Source organism: Zootoca vivipara, chromosome 1 (assembly GCF_963506605.1).
Source record: "Zootoca vivipara chromosome 1, rZooViv1.1, whole genome shotgun sequence".
NCBI classification, from domain to species: domain Eukaryota; kingdom Metazoa; phylum Chordata; class Lepidosauria; order Squamata; family Lacertidae; genus Zootoca; species Zootoca vivipara.
The window spans coordinates 37763545-37790057 of record NC_083276.1 but is presented as its reverse complement, the minus strand read 5'-3'; the positions used below and the strand labels follow the sequence as shown (position 1 = coordinate 37790057).

Sequence of the window (26513 nt, the reverse complement as noted above, 5' to 3'; positions counted from 1 at the left end):
CTTGGAGATAGAACTTTGTGAATGGACTCTAGTCTGATAGCAAAGATAACTTAATTCTATTTGCGGTATAAAGGGTTGGAAAGGAAGCAAAGTGCTAGTGATGATTTCTCCACCAGTGAAGGATGAAGCAGAAAAGTTAAAGAGGCTTTATAATACCTTTTAAGACATTTAAAGCACCTTTTAAACTTGAAATACGCCATTTAAAGTATGCCAAGCAGAATCATTTTGAATGTTGCTTCTGACAAAATATTCAGAAGAGTCTCTCACTTGAGAAGGCATCACTTTATCCAGAAGAAGAAGAAGAAGAAGAAGAAGAAGAAGAAGAAGAAGAAGAAGAAGAAGAAGAAGAAGAAGAAGAAGAAGAAGAAGAGATTCAGGTATGTCAGAGAGTCAAACGATTCTTGGAAATGTAATTGTTTGTACAAAATTAGTTGCTTATACAATTGTACAGTACATTCTTCAATGATGGGTGTAGCTGTGGCATAAACCAGGAGAGGAGACTGAATTGGCTTGATGGTTAGAGAAAAGTCAAGCTGTTCCATGGCTAGTGACTGGTACATAGGTAGGGACAAACAGATCGCTGGGCTAATTAGCAGCAGTGCTCATTTTGCATCAGGATCCTAAAGAGAACAATTGGATTCCAATGATGTTACTGCTAGCTTGCACAGTTTAGGTTTTCTCTGCATTCAAAATGAAGAAGGGCCTGCAAATCCTCAAACTCTGGTGAAATATCATATTCCAAAGGCTAAACTTGCTACCAGGAGAACACCTGTCATTAGCTCCCATTGATGAAACATCAGCCTATCATTCTGGATTATTAGTGAACCATCAATTTACAAATCATGGTCTTCCAGCATTTGTAGTTATGTTTCCTGCCTATCAATCAATTTATTATTCCTTCGGATTTACAGATTAGTGACAACCTTCCTACTGTTAACATCAAGAGATCATTTCTCGGTAGTGGCACCCACCCTGTGGAATGCCCTCCCACTAGAGGTCAAAGTGAACAATTACCAGACCTTTAGAAGGCATCTCAAGGCAGCCCTGTTAAGGGAAGCTTTTAATGTTTGATGGATTTCTGTATTTTAGAATTTCTGTTTTTTTGGAAGCCGCCCAGAGTGGCTGGGGGAACCCGGCCAGATGGGCGGGGTATAAATAATAAATTATTATTATTATTATTATTCCATCTTGAGTATAACAAAACTCTCAAAAGCATACCCCCAATTTACTTCTATGAGCCAGAGGTGAGTATGTTTTTATGGGTGTCAGAAAAATGCCTAGGTAATCCTGTTGAAAGTGTATTTACATGCATCACATATCTGCCTAATCTCAGATTATTAGTGAAGGTTTATATTTAAAAACAAACAAACTCAAAAATCACATTTTCTTCACTAGAGTTAAATATTTTACTGCTGAATGAAGCTTCAATATTTCCTTTCATAATGAACGTTCCTTTTATTGAGCTGTTTTTTGAACTTTGTGTGTATTTAGTTTCACTTTGAAAACTAAATCCAAGCCTTCGCTGATACCAGCCCAACCATGTTGAAAGATTGTGGTGCAGATACACTAGCGCATCTATCCTGACCTACATGTTACCACTGGATACGAGTCTTCCCCAAGCTCTTCCAATATGCTTTCAAGCTTAGCCAAACCACCCTAGTCCTTCAAAATCTCACCTCAAGTCTTCTCTGTTTATGCAGCTGCCATCTTTAACTGTTCCATGTCAGTCTGTTGACTTGCAACATGCTGGCAGACTAACCTGAGTTGGACATTTTAAATCCAAAATACAGCCCTCAGCCTATTAATCAGGCTTCCTCAAACTCGGCCCTCCAGGTGTTTTAAGACTACAATTCCCATCATCCCTGACCACTGGTCCTGCTAGCTGGGGATCATGGGAGTTGTTGGCCAAAAACATCTGGAGGGCCAAGTTTGAGGAAGCCTATTAATGGATGGCTCCCTCTAGGGATGGGGAACCTGGAGCCCTCAAGATGTTGCTTGGACTATGACCCTATCATCCCTGGGGGGTTGGTGGCTGATGGGAATTGGGAGACCGACAATGTCTGCGGAGCCACACATTTCCCCACCCATGAGGTAAAGAAAGGAGCAGGTGAAGTGCATGTAGAACTTTGCATTTTTATTCCCACAACATGGTAGCAGTCTTGCTCCTCTTGGCATCGTATTGGAGAATTCTCACATGCCAGATAGAGTGCTGGCTTGGTTGGCGGTAGGGTGTTGGCTTCCATGGGCGTACCCAGTGAGGGGCAGGGGGGCAGCTGCCCCCCCCGAAGCAAATTTTTTTTACCGTATTTTACGGACCATAACCTGCACTTTTTCCCTCCGAAAACTGAAGGGGAAAAGTCGCTGCGGGTTATGGAAATCGGGCTGTTTTCGCCCCCTCTACGGCTGCAGCCAGTGACAGGAACGTGGGAGTGGGGAGGAGCAGACTGAGCTGGGGGGGGGCGGATGGACGGGAGCTCCTTCCTTTCTCTCTCTCTCTCCCTCCCTCCCTCCTTCCCTTCTCTCTCTCTCTCTCTCTCTCTCACCCCTTCTTTCTTTCTTTCCTTCCTTCCTTCCCTCTCTCTCCCACCCACCCACCCCTCCTTCCCTCCCTCCCTCCCTTCTCTATCTTCCTCCCCCCCCTCTCTCTTCCCTCTCTTGCCCCCCCCCCCCAGTTTTGATCCTGGGTACGCCCCTGTTGGCTTCCCTTCTATGAATGTAGTTTGGACATTGGGCACATGTGCTGGGAAGTCCTTTGGATGGTGTGAAGAAAAATGGTGCGGGAACCACCTTTGACACCCAGCCCACCGTATAAGCATGGGCTCAAATGATGTAACTGGTTCACCTGAGAATATGGCCTGCAGAGTCCTACTTAGTCCAAGATAAATTGTCCACAAAGTTGACTGTGCATTTTACTTACAGACATAGACGGGAGAACATTTTTCAGAAGTTGTCCTGAATAAATATTTATACACAAACCAGAACAGCACAGAAGGCTCCTTTTAAAGTCCTGAATATTTCAGAAAGCATCTGTTACTAAACTGAGGCATCATGCACAGCCAATCATTACTGTTTAATGAGATAAACAAAGAAAGGAACTTCTGCTATGTAAAAAAAGAAAAAGAAAGAAATACACACCACTACATTTGACAAATCCAATTCATCTGAGGCGGCTGAATCCAAGAAATAGAGCCAACTAGCATAATAGTTTGCTCATGAAAACAAAACATACATATCCAGTCTTTACAATTAAGAAAAAGATCTGCTGGCGTTCTGGTTAGGTAGACAACTTCCACATAACTGGTCTAATTTACCTAAGGACCTTTTGGCTTGCAATGCCAACGTCATAAATGGGAAAGTATACTCAAGTTGGATTGGAAAGACTTGAATTACTGATTTGGTAGTGGCCTTCAATCCTTTAACACAAACATATGCAGCGTTGTGGATGCACTTGTGCATTTCCAACTCACTGGAGCATGACTATTGGCTGGTTTGATGCAACAATAAACAGATTATTTCCCATGGTTCTTGGCAGGACTAGATCCTGGCAGCTTCTGCAAAATTGGGATCAGAGTGGCTATGAAATTCTTCTTACCACTTATTTCCTGCTGGAAAATGAAGGAAAGGGAACCACAAAAGGTATGTCTGGATAACCAGAGCATCTTTAAACCCATTCTGATCAGAGTGGAAGTTACAGAACAGTTTGTAGAGCACATGCTCTAAATGCAAAAGATCCCAGCTTTGCTCCCAGGCATCTTTGGTTAAACAGGGACCAGGGACCTTCCAGATTGTGCTGGCCTCCAACTCCAAGCCAGCATTGGCCGGTGGTCTGGGGCAATGCAGGGGGAGAGGTTGTCCAATGATGGGTACTTCCAGACTGTGGCAATTTTCAGGAGGAATTCAATCACATGGCAGCAAATTCAACATGCATGGTTATAGCTGATTGGGAGGCATTGTGCAACAAACCCACTTCCCCAAAGGACTGGACTTTTTGCAATAAGGCAAGTTATGGGGAAAATGCACTGGCGTTACACTTGCTTTGATGCAATGCCACCAGACCTTCCTGCAAACAGATCAGAGTGAATGCTCAATAAGCGGCTTGTCTGGAAGCATCCAGCCTCTGGAGGGCCACAAGTCCGCTATCTCTGAAAAAGGATCGGACTAGCAGGTGACGAGGAAGACCTCTGCCTGACCAAGCCGAGCCAGTAGCAGGGGGCCAAATAAGGTCGTTTCCTATGTTCCCATCACATTCCAGGCAAGCAGAGAAAGTGTTTACCAATGCCGCAGAAGTTTGTGGAGTCAAGGAATGTCCCAGCCTGAGAAGAGAATACTAGCATACGATTTCTCTTGAACTTTTTTTTATCCACCAGGTGTTTTCTTAGTTCTCTGGTTCTTTGAACCTCAGCCTTAGCGTTGGCATAGGTTTTTTTTCTTAGTGGCACAGTTTCTATCTCTTTGCCAGATCTCAAAGGCCTTCCTTTTCTTGTCAATCATGTGTTCAATCTCACTGTCATTCTCATCAAACCAGTCCTAATGTTTCTTGGTTTGGTATCCAATAGTTTGTTCACAGGCTGCAATAGTGGATGTTTTTAGCTTAGTCCAGTGTTCCTTGATGTTATCAGGGAATTCTGAAAGCAGATGGTCCTTAAGAGTCGTTTGGAAGCAATCCCGCTTAATGGGATCTTGAAGGGCTTGAGTGTTCATATTGCACATTGGTTTCCTTCCTTGAAGCCTGTGTTGAGGTATAATCTTGATAGCCATTGCGGAGCATATTAGTGGGTGATCTGTCCAGCAGTCGTTGGTGCTAGTCATAGCTCTGGTAAGGAGCACATGTCTCAAGGCAAATCTTTAAAAATGTAGTATAAACACTGACAACTGGGAAATACTGGCCTGTGAGCACTCCAGTTGGAGAACAGCCTTTACCAAAGGTGTCATGGGCTTTGAAGACACTCGAACTGAGGACACAAGGGAGAAATGTGCTAAGAGGAAGGCACGCTTGGCAAATCCACACTGTTATCAACTCCCACACAGAAACCAATGTCCCCAACTGTGGAAGAACATGTGGATCAAGAATTGGCCTACACAGTCACTTACAGACTCATTGTTAAAATTGTGTTTACAGAAGACAATCTTACTCAGCTATGAGTGATCGCCAAAGAAGAAGAAGCATACAATTAAGTGCTGCCTAAAGGTGTCATGGTCAATAACAATTATGTAAAGATAATACTGTATTCCAGTTGGGCTCTTTTTGTATATTTTTAATTACATTTTAAATAAATAAATAAATAAATAAAGACTTATATCCCACACAATCCAGTTCCAGGGATAGCAGACATATATGGCCTGGTCCCAAAGATATCCTGCAAGCATTGCCGCAGGTTCATATAATTGGGGGAGGGAACTTCATTACAATATACAAGCACTAATAAATGCTGTGCTGCATGTAAAGTGGGAAATTATATACAGTACAGTAATGACCGAATAAAGCAGGCATCCAGATGTTTTGGCCTACAATTCCCATGATCCCTAGCTAACAGGACCAGTGGTTAGGGAAGATGGGAATTGTAGTCCAAAACATCTGGAGGGCCGAAGTTTGGGGATGCCTGGAATAAAGCAACAAAATAAAATCCGTACTTATATTGCTGTTACATCCAACGCCCAGCAGAGGGGAGCCGAGATCACTTGAAGCCATTGCACGCTTTGGCTCAAAGCTCCTATTGTGATGATCTCCACATTTTGGGGGGTGGGGGGTGGGACTGGGGTTGGTAGAGCGAGGCTCACAGGTAAGTAAGGGCATTGGGAGCTTCCGCCTACTCAGTTCCTATTAGTGAAATACAACGTCAAGCAAGGTTGTCCGGCACAATACCACACAGTTCACACGTTATGAAGATGCGTTTAAGTCACGCAGATGAAGAGAGCTACCTTACAGCGCAGTCTACTGTTTACATTAAGCAGTATAAAAACAAATCATAATATCAAGCGAGCTTTCTCATACCTAACTGTCATGCTTATAATTATTGAGATTTTCTGCCTATACTGTACAGTATTCTTGTGTGTGTCGTGCTAAGTTCAGGGAGAGAACAGGCACAAGCTTACTTTATTGCAGCGTGACTTAAACTATCCAGGAAAGCTATCCTAACAAAGCTGCAATCCTAACCCCACTTCCCTGGGAGTAAGCCCCACTGAATTCACTGGGACTTACTTCTGAGTAGAGAGGGTATGGATTGCGCTGTAACTCTTGTCATAGCAGAAACTTTCACCCTAACTTCACGGTAAAGGTGAGTTATTGTCAGGGAACCGCGCGCAGGATCGCTGCTGTCACTAAATTAAATAAAATAGGGTTTGCTTCCAGATCAGGGTTGCACTCTTCGTTGAAAACAAGCTTCTTCCTCGTTTTTGCCGCGGCCACTTCTCCTCTGAAAGCGGAAATCAAGACACAAAACAAAAGCTCCCGCCCCTCTGTTTGCAGCAAAAATAAAAAAATAAACCTGATAAATCCCCTCCCTTCTCAACTATTCGGTTGCACTTTCAACCTTTCCAAGTGTATAATGCAGATCCTAAACACAGGGCAGTAAACCCCGTTGAGTGTACAGTAATGGGACTTCCTCCTTGCTAAGTGTGCATGGAATGGAACCCTCAAGGAATCACTCGAGAGAGTGGACGTCATGCTAAAATTTCTATCTCTATGTGCCCCAGCGAGGGGAAAGGGAAGAGCCAAGGCGTAGAGGCGAGCGGAATCTGTAAAGGAAGCGGAAGTAGCGTGCGTGGCGGTGGCGGCTTCAGTCCGGGCGGGCGAAACCATACTAGGGGGGGGAGAGAGCGGGCGCGACCAAGCGTGGTTCTCAAGAGAGAGGGAGGAGAGACTGGCCTCGTGGAAGAGGCGTGGAACGGGCTTCTGCGCGGAAGCAACATGGCAGCAGCGCCGGCGATCTCCTCGGCGGGAGCCCAGCAGGAGCCGCCTGCGCCCAAGAAGATCGTGGCTCCCACCGTGTCGCAGATCAACGCGGAGTTCGTGACGCAGGTGAGCCCCCCCCCCCATCTCGGACCCGAAGGAAGATGCTGGGCTCAGGTGGAGAGAGAGGCGGAGGGGGGTGGCACAGACGCTCCTTCTGGGGCTCGTCCCCCTTTGAAGGGGCTCATGAGGGAAAACCCCACCCCCCACTTGGGGGGGGGATCCCTTTATCTATTGATTGCATTTGTATGCCACTTTCTTCTCCCTCCTCCAAGGAGGTTCTTCCCCCGCCTCTCATTTAAAAACCCACACAACAACCTTGGGAGGTAGGCTATGGTGGGAGGTCCAGGCTCGCCCAGTGAGCTTTTCATGCCCAGGAAAGTATTTGAACCCTGGTTTCCTAGGTTTTCGGTCTGTCACTAACCACTAGGCCACCGTTATGATTATAGAGGCACGGCGTCTCTGGGTAATCAGTGGCTAGGGGTGCTGCCCGTTTGGTGGTTTGTTTGATGGCTTTTGAGGTGTTTTCTTCTTGCAAACAACAAATTTCATTTATGAAAAGATTAAACCAGGAAAAGTTTACGGTGCGTTGAAATATACAGGAAGTTAAAACATTAAAATAGATTAGATTTTGCACCGGCATTTCTAAACATCTGGGTTGTTGTGGTTGCTGTTATATTTCGTTATTCCCCGCTTTTTCCCCTGGCAGGGACTCAAGGAGGCTTACAGCTAAAAAGAAGAACGAGAAACCATTAAAAGCAGTTAAAACACTGGTCAAATTAAAACTATGTCCTGTTCGTGGGTTTTCTATAGGCACCTACCCAGTTGATCACAGTGGAAACAGGATGTTGGGTTACATCGGCCTTTTTGGTCTGATATAGCAGCACTCCTTTTATGCTCTCATAGGAACAGTGCTGCTGAATCAGACCAACATTTCATATTCTAATCCAGCACCTGTTTTCTGCAAAAGTCACATAGATGCCTCTAGAAAAGCCTTGATAAAATATGGAATCAATAATATGGTTGGACTAGGTGCACTGCCCCTGAAATGGAGGTTTTCTTGATGATTACACTAAGGCAGGATATCTCAATCATGTTTCCTGCAAGCATCGTGCATCCAAAGGACTTTCTGTCTTCAGTGTCAAAAGTATTGTATTTGTGGGTGTATTGGCCATTAGGTACATATGACTTGTTTTTCCAACACTGAACTGTATTTAATAATATTGTAAAGGAATGCAATGGTTCTAAATACCCACAAACAATTAGCACCATGAAGAAAGTTCATTATTATGATCTGTTGATTGCGGTTGCATATACTTTAGTTGCAGTAAGCCCTTTGACAGGCACCGTCATTTTGCTGACTGATAAAATGAATGGCTGGACCACACAAAGAGGCTCTACTCTCTGTACTCACTGGGGGGAGATCAGGACTGTGCCCCCAAAGCAGCCTATTATGTTGTTGTTGTTTAGTCGTGTCCGACTCTTCGTGACCCCATGGACCATAGCACGCCAGGCACTCCTGTCTTCCACTGCCTCCCGCAGTTTGGTCAAACTCATGTTCGTAGCTTCGAGAACACTGTCCAACCATCTCGTCCTCTGTCGTCCCCTTCTCCTAGTGCCCTCCATCTTTCCCAACATCAGGGTCTTTTCCAGGGAGTCTTCTCATGAGGTGGCCAAAGTATTGGAGCCTCAGCTTCAGGATCTGTCCTTCCAGTGAGCACTCAGGGCTGATTTCCTTAAGAATGGATAGGTTTGATCTTCTTGCAGTCCATGGGACTCTCAAGAGTCTCCTCCAGCACTATAATTCAAAAGCATCAATTCTTCGGCGATCAGCCTTCTTTATGGTCCAGCTCTCACTTCCATACATCACTACTGGGAAAACCATAGCTTTAACTGTACGGACCTTTGTAGGCAAGGTGATGTCTCTGCTTTTTAAGATGTTGTCTAGGTTTGTCATTGCTTTTCTCCCAAGAAGCAGGCGTCTTTTAATTTCATGACTGCTGTCACCATCTGCAGTGATCAAGGAGCCCAAGAAAGTAAAATCTCTCACTGCCTCCATTTCTTCCCCTTCTATTTGCCAGGAGGTGATGGGACCAGTGGCCATGATCTTGGTTTTTTTGATGTTGAGCTTCAGACCATATTTTGCGCTCTCCTCTTTCACCCTCATTAAAAGGTTCTTTAATTCCTCCTCACTTTCTGCCATCAAGGTTGTGTCATCTGCATACCTGAGGTTGTTGATATTTCTTCCGGCAATCTTAATTCCGGTTTGGGATTCATCTAGTCCAGCCTTTCGCATGATGAATTCTGCATATAAGTTAAATAAGCAGGGAGACAATATACAACCTTGTATTATACTTGTAAGATATTTTGCCTTGTAAATCAGGGCTCAAAATAAGAATCTCTGCCAGCCCTCTTTCATTATTATTATTTTTTTAAATAGCTTTCAACAAAGTGGTGTGCATGGCACTTACCCAGAGGAAACAACTTGCTTACTGCAAGCTGGCGCTGTAATGAGTACCGTAGCTAGCTCAGCCTTTACCCACCTGGTGCCTTTGGCGTTGAACTGCAATGTCCATCAACCCCTGCTAGCACTGGCCAAAACATCTAGAGGGCAAAGGCTGAGCAATGTTTGAATATTCAAGTCATTAAACTATTATACATTCTTTATTTATTTTGATAATATAAAACCTTGCATCCTTACCCTTTTGTACACAGAGGGTAAGTTTGGAAATATTCTCATGTTGTCCTATAGAACAGAGGTTTGGTTATAGTAGGCTGTGGCTTCTGATTATATATTTTAATGAAATGACCTTTTATCTTACAGTTGGCAAACAAGTACTGGGCACCACATGTCAAGAAAAGGCTACCTTTTGAGTCAAAGGTAAATGCTTAATACATTGTCAGTTCTATCTTAAATTGGTAGTGCAGTAAATGCTAGAAATTCGTATCTAAAGTAAAATATTTTTACTTTGGGACTCTGGATTACAGAACAGGAAGAATGTTGATTTGATTTCAGCACTTTGTTTAAAACTGCACAAATAAGCCACTCTGACAGCAGCTTTTACATTCTGTTCTATATTTACCACTTATAAAATGGAATATTTGGTCAAACCTCCAACGATTCCTTGAAGTTTCTTTTAAAAACCAGTTTGATTTCCGTACATAGATTATTATTCCTTCCCTGCACAATCTTTGTAATGAAACATGATGCATTATTGTAGTTTTAAAACCATGCTACTGTGTTGATGGTATGAAAGAATTCATCTCTGAAAATGCATCTTACTGGAAAGAGGAGGTAAAGGGGAGCAGTGCCGTCTTAAGCATATCTGGCGCCGTGGTGCGAAGATCCCTCCGCCCCCCCGCCCCATTTCCCAGCGTGGCTGTCTGGCGGGTGGAACACGGCTGCCGCAGGCGCAGCAGCGTGGCGCCCCCCTGGCGGCCTGGCGCATTGCGCCACCCAGCCTTGCCGTAGGGCCGGCCCTGAAGGGGAGCAAGAATTGTGCTGCATATCTTTTTCTTTTTAAAAATCCTCTCTCTTCCTTTGTTGTAGGTTATTGAAGATGTGTATGGAAAAGAAATTGTTAGGTCCAAGTATGTATACTGCATTTTCTCTGTTATCCATATCAGTATCATAAAAGACACCTTTTTGACTTATCAAACAATGAAGTCTCCATAAAATAAGTGTCTGAATTCTGTGTATGTATGTTTTTCTTGTATAAATTGTCTTGCAAGGTCAATTTTTATTATTCCTTAGAAGAAATGCAGGCCACAGGCCAGTGCACCTCACCACTGATTATGGGCACCTGTCTAGAATTTTTATTTATTTAAAAGATTTATAGTCTTTTTCTGCCTTTATGAGTAAAACTTGTTCAAGGTGGCTTATACAACAAGAGAGAGAAATACAGTTTAAAACCATTATATAAGATTTGTAACATTCATATATCCCAGTGCCATCTGGACTGAATGAAAAAGAGAAATGCAGCTGATGGCATTTTCATGTTAACAGTGAAAGCTGGTGCCCATCACAACTTGTAGGGGAGAAGGTAAGGAGGCCACCAGCCATAGACAATGATATTCAGAACCAACTAATTCTGGTTTTGTCCCCATCCTTCTTCCTGTAACACTGAGACTAAGGAGGAGTAAGTTGATAGCCAACTATTTGTAAATGGAGACAGACAGGTGGGGGCTGGTTGAGGCAGACTGATATTGATGGAGCAGAGCTCCATTCATTCTAATAGACCAGCCTCTGCTGGATGTTACATAGCATGGGAGACAACAGAGAACCCAGGAGTGCTTTATATCACAAGTGATGTGGAGCAATCAAAAGTCCATTATCAGCACCATTTGGAATCTGCCATCTAGGTTAGTTTATAACCACCAAAGCATAGTACCCCTTGAGTTCAAATATGCAACATAAGGTAAACTAATTTAGGCAAGAGTTGAATTGTTAATTTTTTCCCCTGTCTGTGATTTCAGATTTGCAATTAGAAAGATCATGCTTCTGGAATTTAGGTAAGTGTTTCTGGAGAAAGAAATGCACTTTAAAATGATAATCTGACCCATTTGGGGTAGTGTCTTATTGGTTTAAAAATCTCATTTGCCGTAAATTTACTAATTGGCTATTAGCAATCCACTATATCCCAGCTTGATCTCCACACCCTCCATCTGCAAGATGGAGATGATAATTTTGTTTGTTTGATATATAGCCCACCTTTTCTCCAGTAAACTAAAGGCATTGCCACAACAACCCTGTAAGGTAGGATAGACCCGAGAGACAGTGACTGGTCGAAGATCACCCCTGAGCTCCATGGTTGAGTGGGGATTTGAACCTGGCTTTCTAGTCCAACACTAACCACTATGCAATGCTGGCTCTATCTCAGAACATATCTTACAGGATCGTTCTAAGGGTTGCTGACATAATTTGTATGAAATGCTTCAAACATTCTAATTTCTGTACAAATAATATTTGTATTTACTATTACTAAGGCAAGGATGAAATACCATAGCTGTTTGGAAAGATAATGTAGCTCATTCCTTCAGTAGGCCATATCCCAGTGTGTCATAAGCTGTATAGTTGAAACTACAGGAAATACAACGTTATGCCAGCTAAAGTATAGGTTTTGTTAGCACTTCCAAACATTTAGTGAAAACTAAGCTTCTTCCTGCTTCTTTTTATTGCTGAAAGCAGTGGTGACACTCTGGGTGTTTTATGCAACTCTCTTGAAACCTTTGTTTTTGCACTGAGCCTGTAATGTATAAACTTAATGGGTTGTGATCCTTGCCTGATTAATGTACCACAAATAAATAATGTACCACAAATAAATAATGTACCACAAATAAATTTTCATAATGGGGCTTGGAGGAGCCTTGGCATGGGCTTGATGTAGAAAGGGTTTGTTGTTTTCGCTAGGGCAGTGGTTCCCAAACTTAAACCCCCCCCCCCCATGGACTACTTGAAAATTGCTGATGGGGTTGGTGGACCACTTAAAGATTTTTTCTTTTTCTTTTTTCATCATAATTTTTATTGGAATTTTCAAATATACCAAAAAACAAAGCAAAAAGAAAAGAAAACATAGACCTTCATACATCCTTGTATACTATTAATCATTATATACAATACAATCTTTACATCAAGTACAACACATACCCCTACCCTCCACCCTACACCATCAGTATTCATTTCATCTCTATTTTCTAAAAGCTCTGCCGAGCTCCGCTTCCTCCTTTCACGTTTGGTTTTCTATCCTCCTATCTCTTCTCTGCTCTTTTTCTTTTATTTCTATATGTTTTCTCCTTTGTCCAGTTCTTCTCTATATCCCTTTTATATTTTAAACAATTGTAGGTATTATGTCAAGCCAGTTAGCGTTATTGTTGGACTACTTGAAAATTGCTGATGGGGTTGGTTTTTCTGCTCGTAGTGGCAAGTGTAATGCAATGGGATACAGGCAGTGTTATTGTTATTGCTTCTTCTATTTATTATACAGTCAAACCTCTGTTTTGGAAAAAATTTGGCTCCCAAACTCCGAAAACCCGGAATAATTGCTCCGGTTTTTAAATGTTTTTTGGAAGCCGAATTTCTGACGTGGCTTCCGCTTGAGTGCAGGAAGCTCTTGCAACTATTCGGAAGCTGCACCTCGGTTGTCGAACATTTTGGAAGCCGAACAGGCTTCTGGAACGGCTTACGTTCGACAATCGAGGTTTGACTGTATTATAATAATTCAATATATTACCGTTTGCATTCCAAAGAATTCAAATTGTAATGCAATAAGATACAATAAGATACAATATGATGCTTTTTAAAACCCCAATATGAATAAAAAAATTAAAAATCAGTATGAATATTTAAGGGGGACATGCTGCAGACCAGCTGAATGACACTTGCAGATCACTGGTGGTCCACAGACCACAGTTTAGGAAACCCTGGGCTAGGGAGAAGCAAGTTATAAGATGCTGCAGGAAGGAGGAGGAGTGCATGGAAGTTATTTGTGGCCACTCTAGGTTGAATATCCTCAACTCCCAAATAGGTTTTTGATTTAGCATATGCTTTTGAAACCAAGTTGTCCTGCTTTTTAGCACATTCGCAAGTGTCCATGCTGTCGATTCAATTTTTTCCACAATTCATGTTTTATTTGGTGCCTTTCTATGTTAGGCTGGTGGCTTTATTTCAAGAGACAGGAGGCATTTGCCTTTGAGTACTAAAGCAAGTGTCCGCTGAAGTGCATGTTGCAAGTAGGAGGGATGCTTATTCTTATTCTCCTTACAAAATCAGCATGAATTAGTGTTCAGACTAATGTAGTGCTTGTACCAAGTACATGTAAAACTTTTTTTTAATGAACAGAGTGTTCCAGAGGGCTAATTCATGTGCCACCCTTGCTCAGATGTAAGTTTTATTGCAGTGACCTGTGTTGGAGGCAACATTGGAAGCTACGTACAAATCATATAGATGACTTTTTTAGTTCTTAAAAAAGATCATTATGTTTCTTGCCCCCCGATGAATGACATATTAGATGGGTGGTAACTCTCTTGTCTTTTCACTTTTCACAGCCAGTACCTTGAAAATTACTTGTGGATGAATTATTCTCCCGAGGTGTCCAGCAAGGCTTATTTGATGTCAATCTGTTGTATGGTGAATGAAAAGTTCAGGGAGAACGTTCCCGCGTGGGAGGTAATAGACTTCAATTATAGCCTGCAGTAACTTTGATCCACAATTTGCAACTTTCACAGTGCCCACTTAAAGTGTCGTCGCATGTCAGAAAGCGCAATACCGGCTGTCACTGTGCCTCGTCTGAAGTCGTCTGCCACAGCCTTTTAAAACAACAGCAGGCTTCTGTTAGAGAATAGCGAGGGACAGTTGAAAGGTTTCACAGTGGAAGCAGGAGAAATGTGAAAAGAATTGTTTCAGTGATTGGAGGTGTTTTCTCTGCGTTGTGACTTGACAAAGTCTGGCACTTAATGGTGAAGTTTTTTATGCTGTCAAAAGATAATGGCAAGAAAAATGTTCATTTCTGTAGGACAGCTTTATTGGAAACTGGAGAACAAGTTCGCTTTGGGGCCATTTTACATTATCAATAGTTTCCAGTCTCCGTGGCTCCATTTTCCAGTAATGCTAAGAGAAATCCTTACACTAAGAGGCATGCCTGTGGTAACGCAAAGAAACGTTCTTTGGGCAGGGGAGGGGAGCATAGTGGGAGCATACAGGCAGAGGAAGGAAGCAGCAATACTACGATTTTAGGAATGGGGTCTTGATTTCCATTTGGAGCCAAAGAAGATGAAGTTGGATAATAGACATTTTCGTTGTGTAAGTAGCAGCCTTGAGAGTTCCAGAGGGGAAATCATGAGTTTTAACTAATTATTTCTCTGTCATATTCCTGATTTTTTTAAATTAAAAAATGCCTCCCTGAAGCTGCATTTCAAGGAAAGCTTCTGTCAGCACATCTTGTTTGGGGCTCAGATTATTTATTATAAGAAGCCTTCGATTTTCTGTACACGGTCTATTTCTTTTTTTACTTTTTGAGTTTTCACTGATAACTCAGTTTCTATCGTGTTGCAGGACACAGGTCTGTTGTGAGTGAATCACTTCTGTTATTTGCTAGTTTGCCCCCCTTGTCATCCTTTGTACATTCAGAAAAAGGATGTTGTGCTTACCCCTCAGTTGAGCAGAGAAGTGTGGGTACTGTATTTGGGTAAAAGGTAAAGGGACCCCTGACCATTAGGTCCAGTTGTGACCAACTCTGGGGTTGTGGCGCTCATCTCGAGTTTACTGGCCGAGGGAGCTGGCGTACAGCTTCCAGGTCATGTGGCCAGCATGACCAAGCCGCTTCTGGAGAACCAGAGCAGCACACGGAAACGCCGTTTACCTTCCCGCTTGGTGCGGTACCTATTTATCTACTTGCACTTTAAGGTGCTTTCGAACTGCTAGGTTGGCAGGAGCTGGGACCGAGCAACAGGAGCTTACCTCGTTGCAGGGTTTCGAACCGCTGACCTTCTGATCAGCAAGCCCTAGGCTCTGTGGTTTAACCCATAGTGCCACCTGCTACGATTCCTACTACATAGCTAGTTCCAGCAGTAAACCAACAAGCAAATGGCCAGTCTGTACCTGCCAACAGCTTTCAGTTGTCATGTCCAGTGAGTGAATTCCCCACTATGCATCCACTCAGCATAGAAATATGAAAAAAAGATGCTCCATGTGAACTCACTGCTGACTTTATGTTCCCCTTAGACATTCAAAAAGAAGCCAGAGCACTTTCCGTTCTTTTTCAAACGTGTGCTGGATGCTTCCTTGGCTGAGAATGACAGTGAATTCTCTCTGCAGGAGCAGACCATACTCCTGCTCTTCCTTGACCACTGCTTCAACAGTCTGGTAAGCTTTATTCTTCAGAGATTTACCATTGTTTTCATTTATGGTGTGTTTGGCAAATATGGCAGTAGTCCTGTCTACTCAGAGCAGCCTCCTCTGTGCCTCTCCACATTCAGTCGTCACAGTTTCCTTCTGAAGGAGCCCTCTTAAGTGGCATTTGTTATGCTGGGATTCCAAAGATCCATTTAGAGGCATTCCCAATGCCTGCTCCTCAACTAGAGATTGTATTTCTCTTAAGGACAAATCAGAGCCTGTGTTTGAGCAGGTTCTGCAGGTGTTCCAAGACCTCTTTCACTGGGCAAATATTCAGTAGCTAAGCCCTAGGACAGGGGCCAGCAACCTTTTTCAGCCATGGGCTGGTCCACCGTCCCTCAGACCATGTGGTGGGCCGGACTATATTTTTTTGGTGGGGAAATGAACAAATTCCTATGCCCCACAAATAACCCAGAGATGCATTTTAAATAAAAGGACACATTCTACTCATGTAAAAACATGCTGATTCCCGGACTGTCCACAGGCCGGATTGAGAAGGCGATTGGGCCACATCCGACCCACGGGCCTTAGGTTGCCTACCCCTGCCCTAGGATTTAGTAGTGGGACTTGCATGGAAGTGTCGTATTGCAGAGTAACTTTTGATCAATGTTCCTGCTAGTCCTGTGCTCTTTCAAGCTACTCCAGCCTCCCTCTTCCCCACCTTCCCCACAAATGTTTTCTTTCTCAGTAGCCTCATTGGGCTACATAGCCGTTGGAACTCTGCATCTTTGTTTGCTCTTAGTATATATGATACGTCAAATGGACGGTTAAGTTTTCCTTTTAGTTAGCATTTGGCTTTATAGAGGTGATATCCAGCCTGGGCCTCTCCAGAGTAGGAGGGTTATGACTCTGAAGCCACTCCATGCACAGAAAATTCTGTAGACCCAGATGATAACCCCTTAACATCAGATCTGCAAAATAAAAAATAAATAAAAAAATTGACCCACCAAACAAAGTACATTAGCAGGGATTTTTCCTGCTTTTGGAGAACTGACAAGCCATGATTCGTGGCTCATGGACTTTGTTTGGTTTGATGGAATACTAGCGATATTGGCTGGCTGCAGATTACTTATTCCCCTTTCCTCATGGAATAGAGCTTTCCTGACTTACCACTACACCCTTCCAAAAGCCATTCTGGAGGGTTTGGGGGGTCCTCCCAGTAAAGCATGGGAGGTGGCATGTTGAGGCTGTAGTGGGAAGGGAATTCCAAAGGTTGGGGACACCCCTTCCTCCTTGTGCAACTAGAAGTGCCTTCCATTTGTGCAACTGTAGTTTTGAATCCAAGCCTCATAACCATACTAATAGCCTGTTCTGTTTCTTGCAACAGGAAGTAGATTTGATCAGAGGGCAAGTCCAGCAGCTTATCTCCCTGCCCATGTGGATGGGGCTGCAGCCTGTAAGTGTTTCATAAAGAATGCAGGGAACCTTTGAAGCATCATGTGGACATGGATGTTCACTGGACCAATTCTGCTGCATTCTAATGAACCATTGCATGACAGCTTCTGCTGTCAGAGATTTATGGCTCTTTTAATCAGCGGTTTTGGAGACTTTTAAAATCTTCTGCCTTTACAATGGGGAAGCATACGTTCTTGTTCAGTTTGGGGTTTTGAAATTACCTTTGGGGCACCCAAATTAGATGGATGGAAATACTAGAGATCTAGCTCATCATACTATTAAGAATTCATTGTCTCACCCATTTAGGCTCGTCTGGCACTCGAATTGAAAAAGACATCAAAGCTTAGGAAATTTTGGAATTTGATCAAGAAGAATGATGAGAAAATGGATGAAAATACTCGGGCACAGTAAGTTTAATAGTATTGCTTTTTAAAAAATCATGTGTGGGGATTGTAATTTGCTGTCTGTGAAGAAAAGCTGTTTTGGCAAGGGCCCATTTGTACCTCATGCTGCCTGGGGAAAGCAGGAGTTGGGCTGCCTAAGACCCCACATCTGCTTGCCACCTGGGTATAGTGGATAGTGGATGTGATACAGTGCAGCTGTACCACAATATGTTCCTGCATATTATGCTGGCATATTTGGTTTATTCATCCAGTACTGACACATTAAATAGACCGACCAGGAACCTTTCCCAAGTAAGCCAGGTTGAAAGACATGCAGGAAGACAATTGCTTACGTGAGAACATAAGATGAGTCTTGCTGGGTCAGAACAGAAGCTTATCTAGGCCAACGTTCTGCTTCCCGCCATGGTCAACCAGATCCATCTAGGAAGTTCATAAGCAGGATGTGGAATCACGTTTTTGTTTTTTTTAGGGCATTTCAAGAAAGAAGATTCCTTTCGCAACTGATCCAGAAATTCATTACTGTATTAAAATCAATACCCATTTCAGGTATGTAATGCAAATTGTAAGTGTATGGGCTTATGCAAGAGACCCTCTTCTCTTTTACCTTTCCCTTTCCCCAAATTTAGGCATCCCAGATGAAAATGTGATTTGCCCTGATTCAGCCTATTGCAGCTTATAGTATCTTGGAGGGAGGGCCTGCAAGTACATTCCTGCCTTGAGCACTAGTTCCAGAATGGAAGCAAAATCACCATGCTATTAAATGCACAGGAGTTCTATTCTGTAGAACACATTATTTGAAAAATTATCCTCGTCACACGACTTTGTTTCTCTGATGCAAAACAAAAGGAGATTTCTCTGAACCCTTTTGTGGGGAGTTTTTGTTCTGGTTGCACTGTGTAGAATTTGCTAGACTGACGTAGTGACTTTACTTTTGAAAAGCAGTCAAACAGATTTGCTAAATATTGAAAGGGAGCTGTGTTTTTTTAAACTATCGGTAGCTTCAGTTCTTCAAATGAATAGGTCACTTGTAAATTCTCAAAAATTATGAGAATTGTAAATTCTCATAAAACTACTTTCAAATTCAGCGTCGCATTGTAAGTCTGAATTAATGGCAAGTCTTATTCATGCATAACTTAAGAGTCTGTGCTTGTCCAACTGCAAATTAGCTCTCTACATTAAACATACTTGGCTTCGCATTAAATATTATCTGGTGGTTATTTTTTAATATCCACCAGGATTTTTCTCCCTGCTGAAAGACCCAACACCTCAAGGATATCTCTCCACTGAGGGTTTTTTTTTAAGAATAGACACACTTGGCCTGAATATCTTCTACTTATACAGGGCATAATACTGTTTCTTTTTTGTGGCCGCTGCTACCTCCTAAGCTTTCGAGTTGGAAGTAAGGTTTGCCTGGCTCCTTCATTATACACCAGGGCTTTCCAAACTTGGGTCCCCAGCTGTTTTTGTACTACAATTTCCATCATCCCTGACCACTGGTCCTGCTAGCTAGGCATGATGGCAGTTGTAGTCCAGAAACAGCTGGAGACACCTTTAGGCACCAGGCAAAAACATTCCTTTTTAGCCAGGCCTTTGGCTGACCAACATCCTATATGCTTTTAAATGTGTTTGTGGGAGGGATGGTTTTTGCTTTCTTCTGTTTTTATTATGTATTTTGTGTTTTTATGTTTTATTTTTATGCTGTGAACCATCCTGAGATCTGCAGATGAAGATACAAATTAAATGAAAAAAGTAAAATAAAAAATAGTTGTGGCAGTCCCTGATGTGCCAGAAGAAGGGGGGAAAGGCATTTTCCTTGCCAAACTGGCCTGCAGTTGAGGCACAAAAATAGACATTGTTTGGGCATCTCTGCCTAGAACCAAGGGTCTTGAAAGCATCAGCAAAATTTGATTTGGATACATTATACATCAGTTCCAGTATTACTTTTTTAATTACCTGTATTTACTTCTAGGTCCTCTCTCAATGGATAAAGTGCATTACTGTGAAAGATTCATTGAGCTCATGATAGATCTAGAGGTATGCCAAATATGGGATAAATATAGTGATCTACTGTAGCATCTAAGCCTCTTGAATAACTAAAATATGTGTTGTGTTAGTCCTAGTGTTAAAGCAGCTGACTGAAGTATGTTTAACTCGCACATAGAGCATAGGAATCAAAACTGAATCAAATATACTGAATCGAATATACTGAATCAAAACTGAACTGAATCAGATCATTGGTCTGTATAGCTCAGGTTTGTCTACACGCTGACTGGAAGCAGCCTTCCTATGGTATCTCTAATGTGAGAAGGTCCTAGCAAGGCTTTCATAATTGTTGTTGTTGTTTTAAATGCCTAGCAGCATTCTCCTGGATTTTCTGAAAATCTCTGTTTTGAATAGTGATCTAGTTCATGCATCGGACAGGAATCATATCACATATGACTGCCTTTGTTTTATTTTAAGATGTGTAAAATTATTTCAGCAGGAGAGACTCTGTAAAAAAGTGTGGCTATGGCAGTCACTCTGGATGCAGTTAGCTACGGAGCTCCACAGCTTTAATCTTCGATAGAAATGTAATATGTTCTCATATTTGTTTGCTCTGCTAAAAACTCTGCGTTTCCAAGGAGGGACATGGTTGGTATCATTGAGCCTATCCACTCTGAACAGGATTCTGGCCCCAGAGAGGAGGGTATGCTAGATATTCAGCTGGGATGCTGCTGGATCGTAGCCAAAATGCCAAGCATCAGAACATTTCATGTAGGTTCATTCTGCGCTAAGGGCATTACAGGAGAGTTAAAGGAGCTCAGATAGTTTCTGAAGCCTGTTGTGCTGATTGGAACTGGCAAACCAGAAATCGGCTATAAAAAGCCATCACATTTGTTCTCCTGTAGCTTGTCCCATCTGAACAGAGTGTCTTTACCTATACTTAAGATCCTTTTTCTTCCCCCAGGGCGTTTCAGGGTTTTGTATTCAGTTACATCTATATTGTGATTGAGGCTAAACTACCGGAGCATTTCAGCGTTTAGCATGACTTTGGCGAAAGCGAGCCATATGCTCCAACCAGTTCATTTTTTCATTGGCAATAAATATGCCCCCCCCCCCCTAATCAGTTCAGGCTTCTCATTGCTGTTAACTGCGCTCTGTCTCTCTAAAACCTTTTGACAGTTATGGCCATATAAGGTATTTTGCATTTCTTATTTCATGTATTTCTGTGGTAAAGGTAAAGGTAAAGGGACTCCTGACCGTTAGGGTCCAGTTGTGAACCACTCTGGGGTTGTGGCGCTCATCTCGAGTTTACTGGCCGAGGGAGCTGGCGTACAGCTTCCAGGTCATGTGGCCAGCATGCCTAAGCCACTTCTGGCGGACCAGAGCAGCGCACAGAAACGCCATTTACCTTCCCGCTGGAGCGGTCCCTATTTATCTACTTGCACTTTGATGTGCTTTAGAACTGCTAGGTTGGCAGGACTAGGGACCGAGCAACTGGAGCTCACCCCATCGTAGTGATTTGAACCACCGACTTTCTGATCTGCAAGCCCTAGGCTCTGTGGTTTAAACCACAGCGCCACCCACGTAGTATGGAGCTGTAAAAGCAGCATGATCTAAATAGCTGTATTGATCCCCAGTTTCTGCTGGAGTTTATGACATCTGTCAAGGAAATATTTTAGGAGGATTTTTAAAGAAAAGAAACATTTTTGTAATGTTTTATTAATGAAGAATTTAGAAATTGTTGTTTACATGAGAAGGAAAGGGCTTAATTGTTCACATGGCTGCTCAGGAGTAAATCCCATTGAGTTCAATGGGACTTCTTTGCATTCTGTGTTTTGGGGTTTTTTTTTGTTACTGACCTTTGTTTAAATTACCGTAGCTAGCCCATTGGGCAAGACCTGTGGGCAACGCACAGATACTACTATCAAAATGGATATTGCAAGGACCTCATGATACCTAATCACTACCACCACCAACTTTTTTTTTAGAAAGCACTGAATTCTAACCAGTCTTCTAGTTACTAACAGCCTCCCAAATGTTGACATATATATGATAGTTTATTTATTATTATTATTATTATTATTATTATTATTATAGGCCCTACTTCCAACACGACGCTGGTTTAACACAATACTTGATGATTCCCACCTCGTTGTGCATTGTTACTTATCTAGCCTAGCGAAAAGAGGCAAGGAGGGTCATCTTTTCTGCCAGGTACGACTTGCTTTGATTTTGCAGAGCACTTCTTTCAGCACCTCAAAATCCTTGCTAGCCAATGCAACACTACATTATTGCCAAAAAATTTTACTGCACCACAGCTGGAAAGTGATGGTTGGTAACCATTGCTTGCTGTTGGCCCCTGCTGTGTTGCTTAATGAGAAGTATGTGATACAGGAAGGCAGCATAGTGCAACTACAGTGGCTAAACATTGCTGACTTTGGGGGGACACACTAGATGGAGAGCAACTATGCCTGAAGCAATTTTGTTAAGCCTGCTTATATTTGGGTTTTTCATGCTAAAGCCAATTTTAAAAGTATGAGTGAGCTGCACCTAGACTAGGGGGAAGTATTGGCACAGGCCTCAATATTACAGTGGTGCCTCGCTAGACGAATTTAATTCGTTCCACGGGTCTTTTCTTATAACGAAAAAATTCGTCTAGCGAATCCCATAGGAATGCATTGAATTTTTTTTTGCCCATGGGAACGCATTAATTGAATTTCAATGCATTCCTATGGGAAACCGCGATTCGCTAGACGAAAACGAATTCGTCTAGCGAGGCAACCTCCGCTAGAAAAAACCTTTCATTAAGCGAAAATTTCGTTAAGCAGGGCATTCGTTAAGCGAGGCACCACTGTACCTCAAACCATGGCCACCTGCCCACACCTGAGATCATAAGAAGCAGGTAGAGATGCAGCTGGATCAGCTGCGCAACCGAGTTCCCCCACTGCCCATCGGCTACGTCACTGAGTTCCTCTTGGGGAATTTGACTGTGCAGCTGATTCCTGCACAAGCTTTGCCAGCTCTATGAGCATTGGGCCGGCAAAGCCCCTCATGCTACGCTTTGCGTGCCTGACAACCAGCCTCCTTTTGAATACTTGGTGAGCACTATGTAAGGGACTTTGGCAGGGGCAACGGGCAACCCACCTGTCCATCTTCTGGCGCTGTAATGTTGTCAGGTCAGGGTTGCCCCGCAGGGGTGGGGACAGATAACAATCTGGCCTGCTGGGCCTCATCTAACACACACAGAAGTGTAATGTCAGAATACATTTAAACAAATGTTTACTGTATGTATGACTAATGTTGGATGTCGGTTCACTGTCATGAGGTGTGTGCACATTCTGGACATGATAATACATCCTTTACTTCCGCTTTGGTAGTGGGAGAGTAATAATGGAAGGGTGAGAGAAGACATGAGGAGCAAGGGTCCCGCTTCTCCTCACTACATTCTCTTACAGCTGGCTTGTAATGGACTGAAAAATGAAATTGCCTTCTCTAAGCAATGAAATGATACAACTTGTTTTGTTTGTTTTGCATTTTGGAAATAAAATGAAATATCCCTCAACTATATGGTATTGGGCCCCATGTGGTGGTTGAAGACCCTGCTTTTCTGTATATCTAATTTGTCATCATTTTGTTTCAGCTTTTAGACATGCTCAAATTCTACACTGGTTTTGAAATTAATGACCAGACTGGAAATGCATTGACAGAGAATGAGATGACTACTATTCACTATGACAGAATTACCTCCCTCCAGGTATTTAACGGCCTCCGGTGTAACTGAAGGCTTTGACATGGGTGTAAGATTGCTTGTCAGAAAAGGGGTGATGACAGACTTGGGGGAAAAACACCTCATTTGTAAGCCTGGAAATAGTGCCAGTTTCATGGGTGGATATGTCTGTTCTTAATATGAATAAAGTACTGTTGGTAAATAAGTGATCATTCGGGAAACTTTGATGTTTGGGGGCATGTCCTTGGTTTAGTAAGTGGATAGTACTGAAAGTCAGCTGCCAGAGCCCTGTGCAGATAGTCAGTCCATCCAGGCAGGGGGGAATTTGAATCATGCTGGCATTCCCCCAACTCCCACAGCGTGGTGTACTGTCCGTCTCCCGATGTTTGCATTAAGCTTCATGTTAACATAGCAGGCAGCCCCTACATACAGATACAGTAGGGTTTGAAATGTTTGGCCCTTCTCTTTTGTAATCTTTGCAGCTTCTGTTAGAATTAAAATACTGCATTTTTCGCTCCATAGGACGCACCTGACCATAGGACGCACCTAGTTTTTAGAGGAGGAAAACAAGAAATTTTTTTTTTGCTTTCTTGAATTGTCCTAGGCATAGCAGCCAACTCCTAGAGGCCTAGGTGCCTTTGCCCCCCCCCCAAATATTTGAGGAAGCTTCTTTTGCGGGGAAAGCTCCATTTTTTTAAGGATCAGCTCAAAGTTTGCAGCTTTTTTGCAAATGGGAAAAGCCCCGTTTTTTGGGGGGGTGTCAGCTGGGGAAAGCTCCATTTTTTAGCATCAGCTCAAAGTTGCTGAGTTTCCTTGCAAAGGGAAAAAATCCTGTTTTTATGGAGTTCAACTCACAGTTCTGCAGCATCTTCTATAGGAAAGGAAAGGGACCCATTTCTACAGTTCCCAGACAGATAATCTAATCAGCCAGTCACATGTCTCCCTCTGCAGACAATTGAGGCAAGGGGCTGGGAGGGGCTGGGAAGGGAGCTAGCTCTCTTATCTCCCTCCCCAATCTCTTGCAATCAGCTGCTCAGCGGTTTCCTTTCAGCTCATTCCCTCTTGTTAGCCTTTAGCTCTTTCTTTCTTTCTTTTTTTTAAAAAAGCACGATCTGCCTTTAGCCCCTGGGCAATTCGGCTCCAGGGACCACGCATTCACTCCATAAGATGCACAGACATTTCCTCGTTACTTTTTAGGAGGAAAAAAGTGTGTCTTATGGAACGAAAAAGAGGTAGCTGCCATGTCTTTTTTTGTTCGGACTGTTCTCTTATCAACCACCCTATCCTAACTAGTATTCAGAAAAAAATAAACATCATTGAGATGTATCCAACAAAGTTGCCCCATTCGTGTGATGACCTCTACCTATATATTGGGACACCTCTCCACTTCCCACATCCCTCTTCCCCCAGTCTGTTCTGGGGATTCCCTCAGCCCTCTAGAGCAGATTTGGGGGCCACACACAGAAAGGAGAGAGAGGGGGGGAAGAAGTCTCGTTGTGCAGGTGGAAGTCCTTGTGCTAATGGGACAGCTTTGTTGGTTACAGCCCATTATATGGAAGTGTGACATAGTTCTCATGTGTGAACTCAGATCCACTAACAATGCCCCCCCCCCAAAAAAAATCTGTTAGTCCTTGCTGTGAGCTAGCCTTATGCTGTTTGTAGGGGTTTGTACTCGGCCTGTTAAATTGCAGAGTGTTGCATAAGTCACGTTGCCGAGTAAAAATAGCATTTGATTTCTCATCCTGGTTCTTGGTTGGATTCTAGAGAGCCGCTTTCGCACATTTCCCAGAACTCTACAATTTTGCCCTCTCAAATGTATCTGCTGTAGACACACGTGACTCCCTCATAAAACTTTTTGGGCCTCTAAGGTAAGTTACATTTTAATTTATTTTATTCTCATCATTTGCTTCTTCTGGGTGTGAATGATTTGGTGCGGGGAGTAGGAAATCCCACAAGTTCACAGTGAGTTGCTGATTGTTTGAGCAACAGTTAAAATTGGAAGCCCCCTTTAATAACAACAACAACAACAACAACAACAACAACATACCACAGCTTGGTTATTCTAGTAAATGTTTTGCCTAAATAAACCCTGAAATGTTTAGGGGTAAATAGAAATTGTGGCCACCTGTAGATAAATTTAAAACTATGATTCAGTTTTACTTTATCCAAATAAAAAGGGGTGGAGGGAGGGAGAGCAAAGGCAGCTTCTCAAAGGCAATGGATCTTAGTAGACAGTGGTACCTCGACTCATGAACGACTTGACAACCGAATTTTTCGACCTACGAATGGGGCTAATGGCTGCGCGCTTATGAATGTCTCGACATCCGAAAGGAAACCGCGTCGGTTTTAGATAGGGATTTTTTTGGCTTACAAATTTTTAGATAGGGTTGCTTCGACTTAACGAATTTTTTCCGTTTCCAATGCATTCCTATGGGAAATCGCGTTTCCAGTGGCGTTTTTCGACTTGCGAATTTTTCGACCTACGAAGAAGGTGCCTTCGAATGGATTAAATTCATAAGTCGAGGCACCACTGTATGTGCAAAGGCTGTCTGTCTGGTTTGCAACCTTAACTCCACTGTTTGGGGGTTTCATATGTCAAAAGAAGTTGTTGAATTTGTCTGATTGTAGGGGTTTTTTGTGTGTTTTTTAAAGAATATGAATGATCTTCTCTGTCAAGAATCATTTCGATGTTAGGTTCCTTGCATAAGAGCAAAGAGTGTTAGCTAAAATGCAGAATGGCCTAGATCAAAATCTTGGTCAGTAGGCCACACAAATAGTTATAGTATTGTACTTTTTTTTTTTTTTTTGGAGGACACTGACAGAAATTCAAAGCAAACAGCTCCATTTATTAAGCTCAGGCGCTATGTGACTTTTGTTTAATTCTTTATTCTTCAGTCCAGAAACACTCCACCAGGTGGCATCGTATCTCTGCTTATTGCCAGCCCTACCTGAAGAGGAAGATACAAGCTATGACAAAGAGTTTCTGCTTGAGTTGCTGGTAAACAGTCTTGTGTCTGTGTTTGCTGGGCCAAGTTGTTTTCCTTGTGTACAATGATATCTGTGATGTTGAATAGGACACCATGATTCTTTATCAAGGCATTAGAGGGCCTTTTTCTTCTGCCTGCAGCTCCTTGTGTTACCTCAAATTCTGCACCAGAGACTCAA

The 26513-nt window shown here is 42.8% G+C and overlaps 1 protein-coding gene across 2 annotated transcripts in view; it reads left to right on the top strand.

The window, feature by feature from the left end:
• The first annotated feature begins 6784 nt into the window (after positions 1-6784).
• AQR (aquarius intron-binding spliceosomal factor) overlaps positions 6785-26513 on the top strand; it is a 60463-nt gene continuing 40734 nt past the window's right edge. For both annotated transcript variants that reach the window (XM_035110363.2, XM_035110354.2), the window contains exons 1-14: positions 6785-7018; positions 9774-9830; positions 10500-10540; positions 11426-11461; positions 13994-14114; positions 15669-15809; positions 17167-17235; positions 17541-17641; positions 18108-18184; positions 19608-19672; positions 21719-21835; positions 23262-23375; positions 25113-25216; positions 26244-26346. In XM_035110363.2, the coding sequence (XP_034966254.1) occupies positions 6908-7018; positions 9774-9830; positions 10500-10540; positions 11426-11461; positions 13994-14114; positions 15669-15809; positions 17167-17235; positions 17541-17641; positions 18108-18184; positions 19608-19672; positions 21719-21835; positions 23262-23375; positions 25113-25216; positions 26244-26346 (1257 nt within the window). In that variant the 5' untranslated portion in view covers positions 6785-6907. The remainder of the gene's footprint in view (positions 7019-9773; positions 9831-10499; positions 10541-11425; positions 11462-13993; positions 14115-15668; positions 15810-17166; positions 17236-17540; positions 17642-18107; positions 18185-19607; positions 19673-21718; positions 21836-23261; positions 23376-25112; positions 25217-26243; positions 26347-26513) is intronic.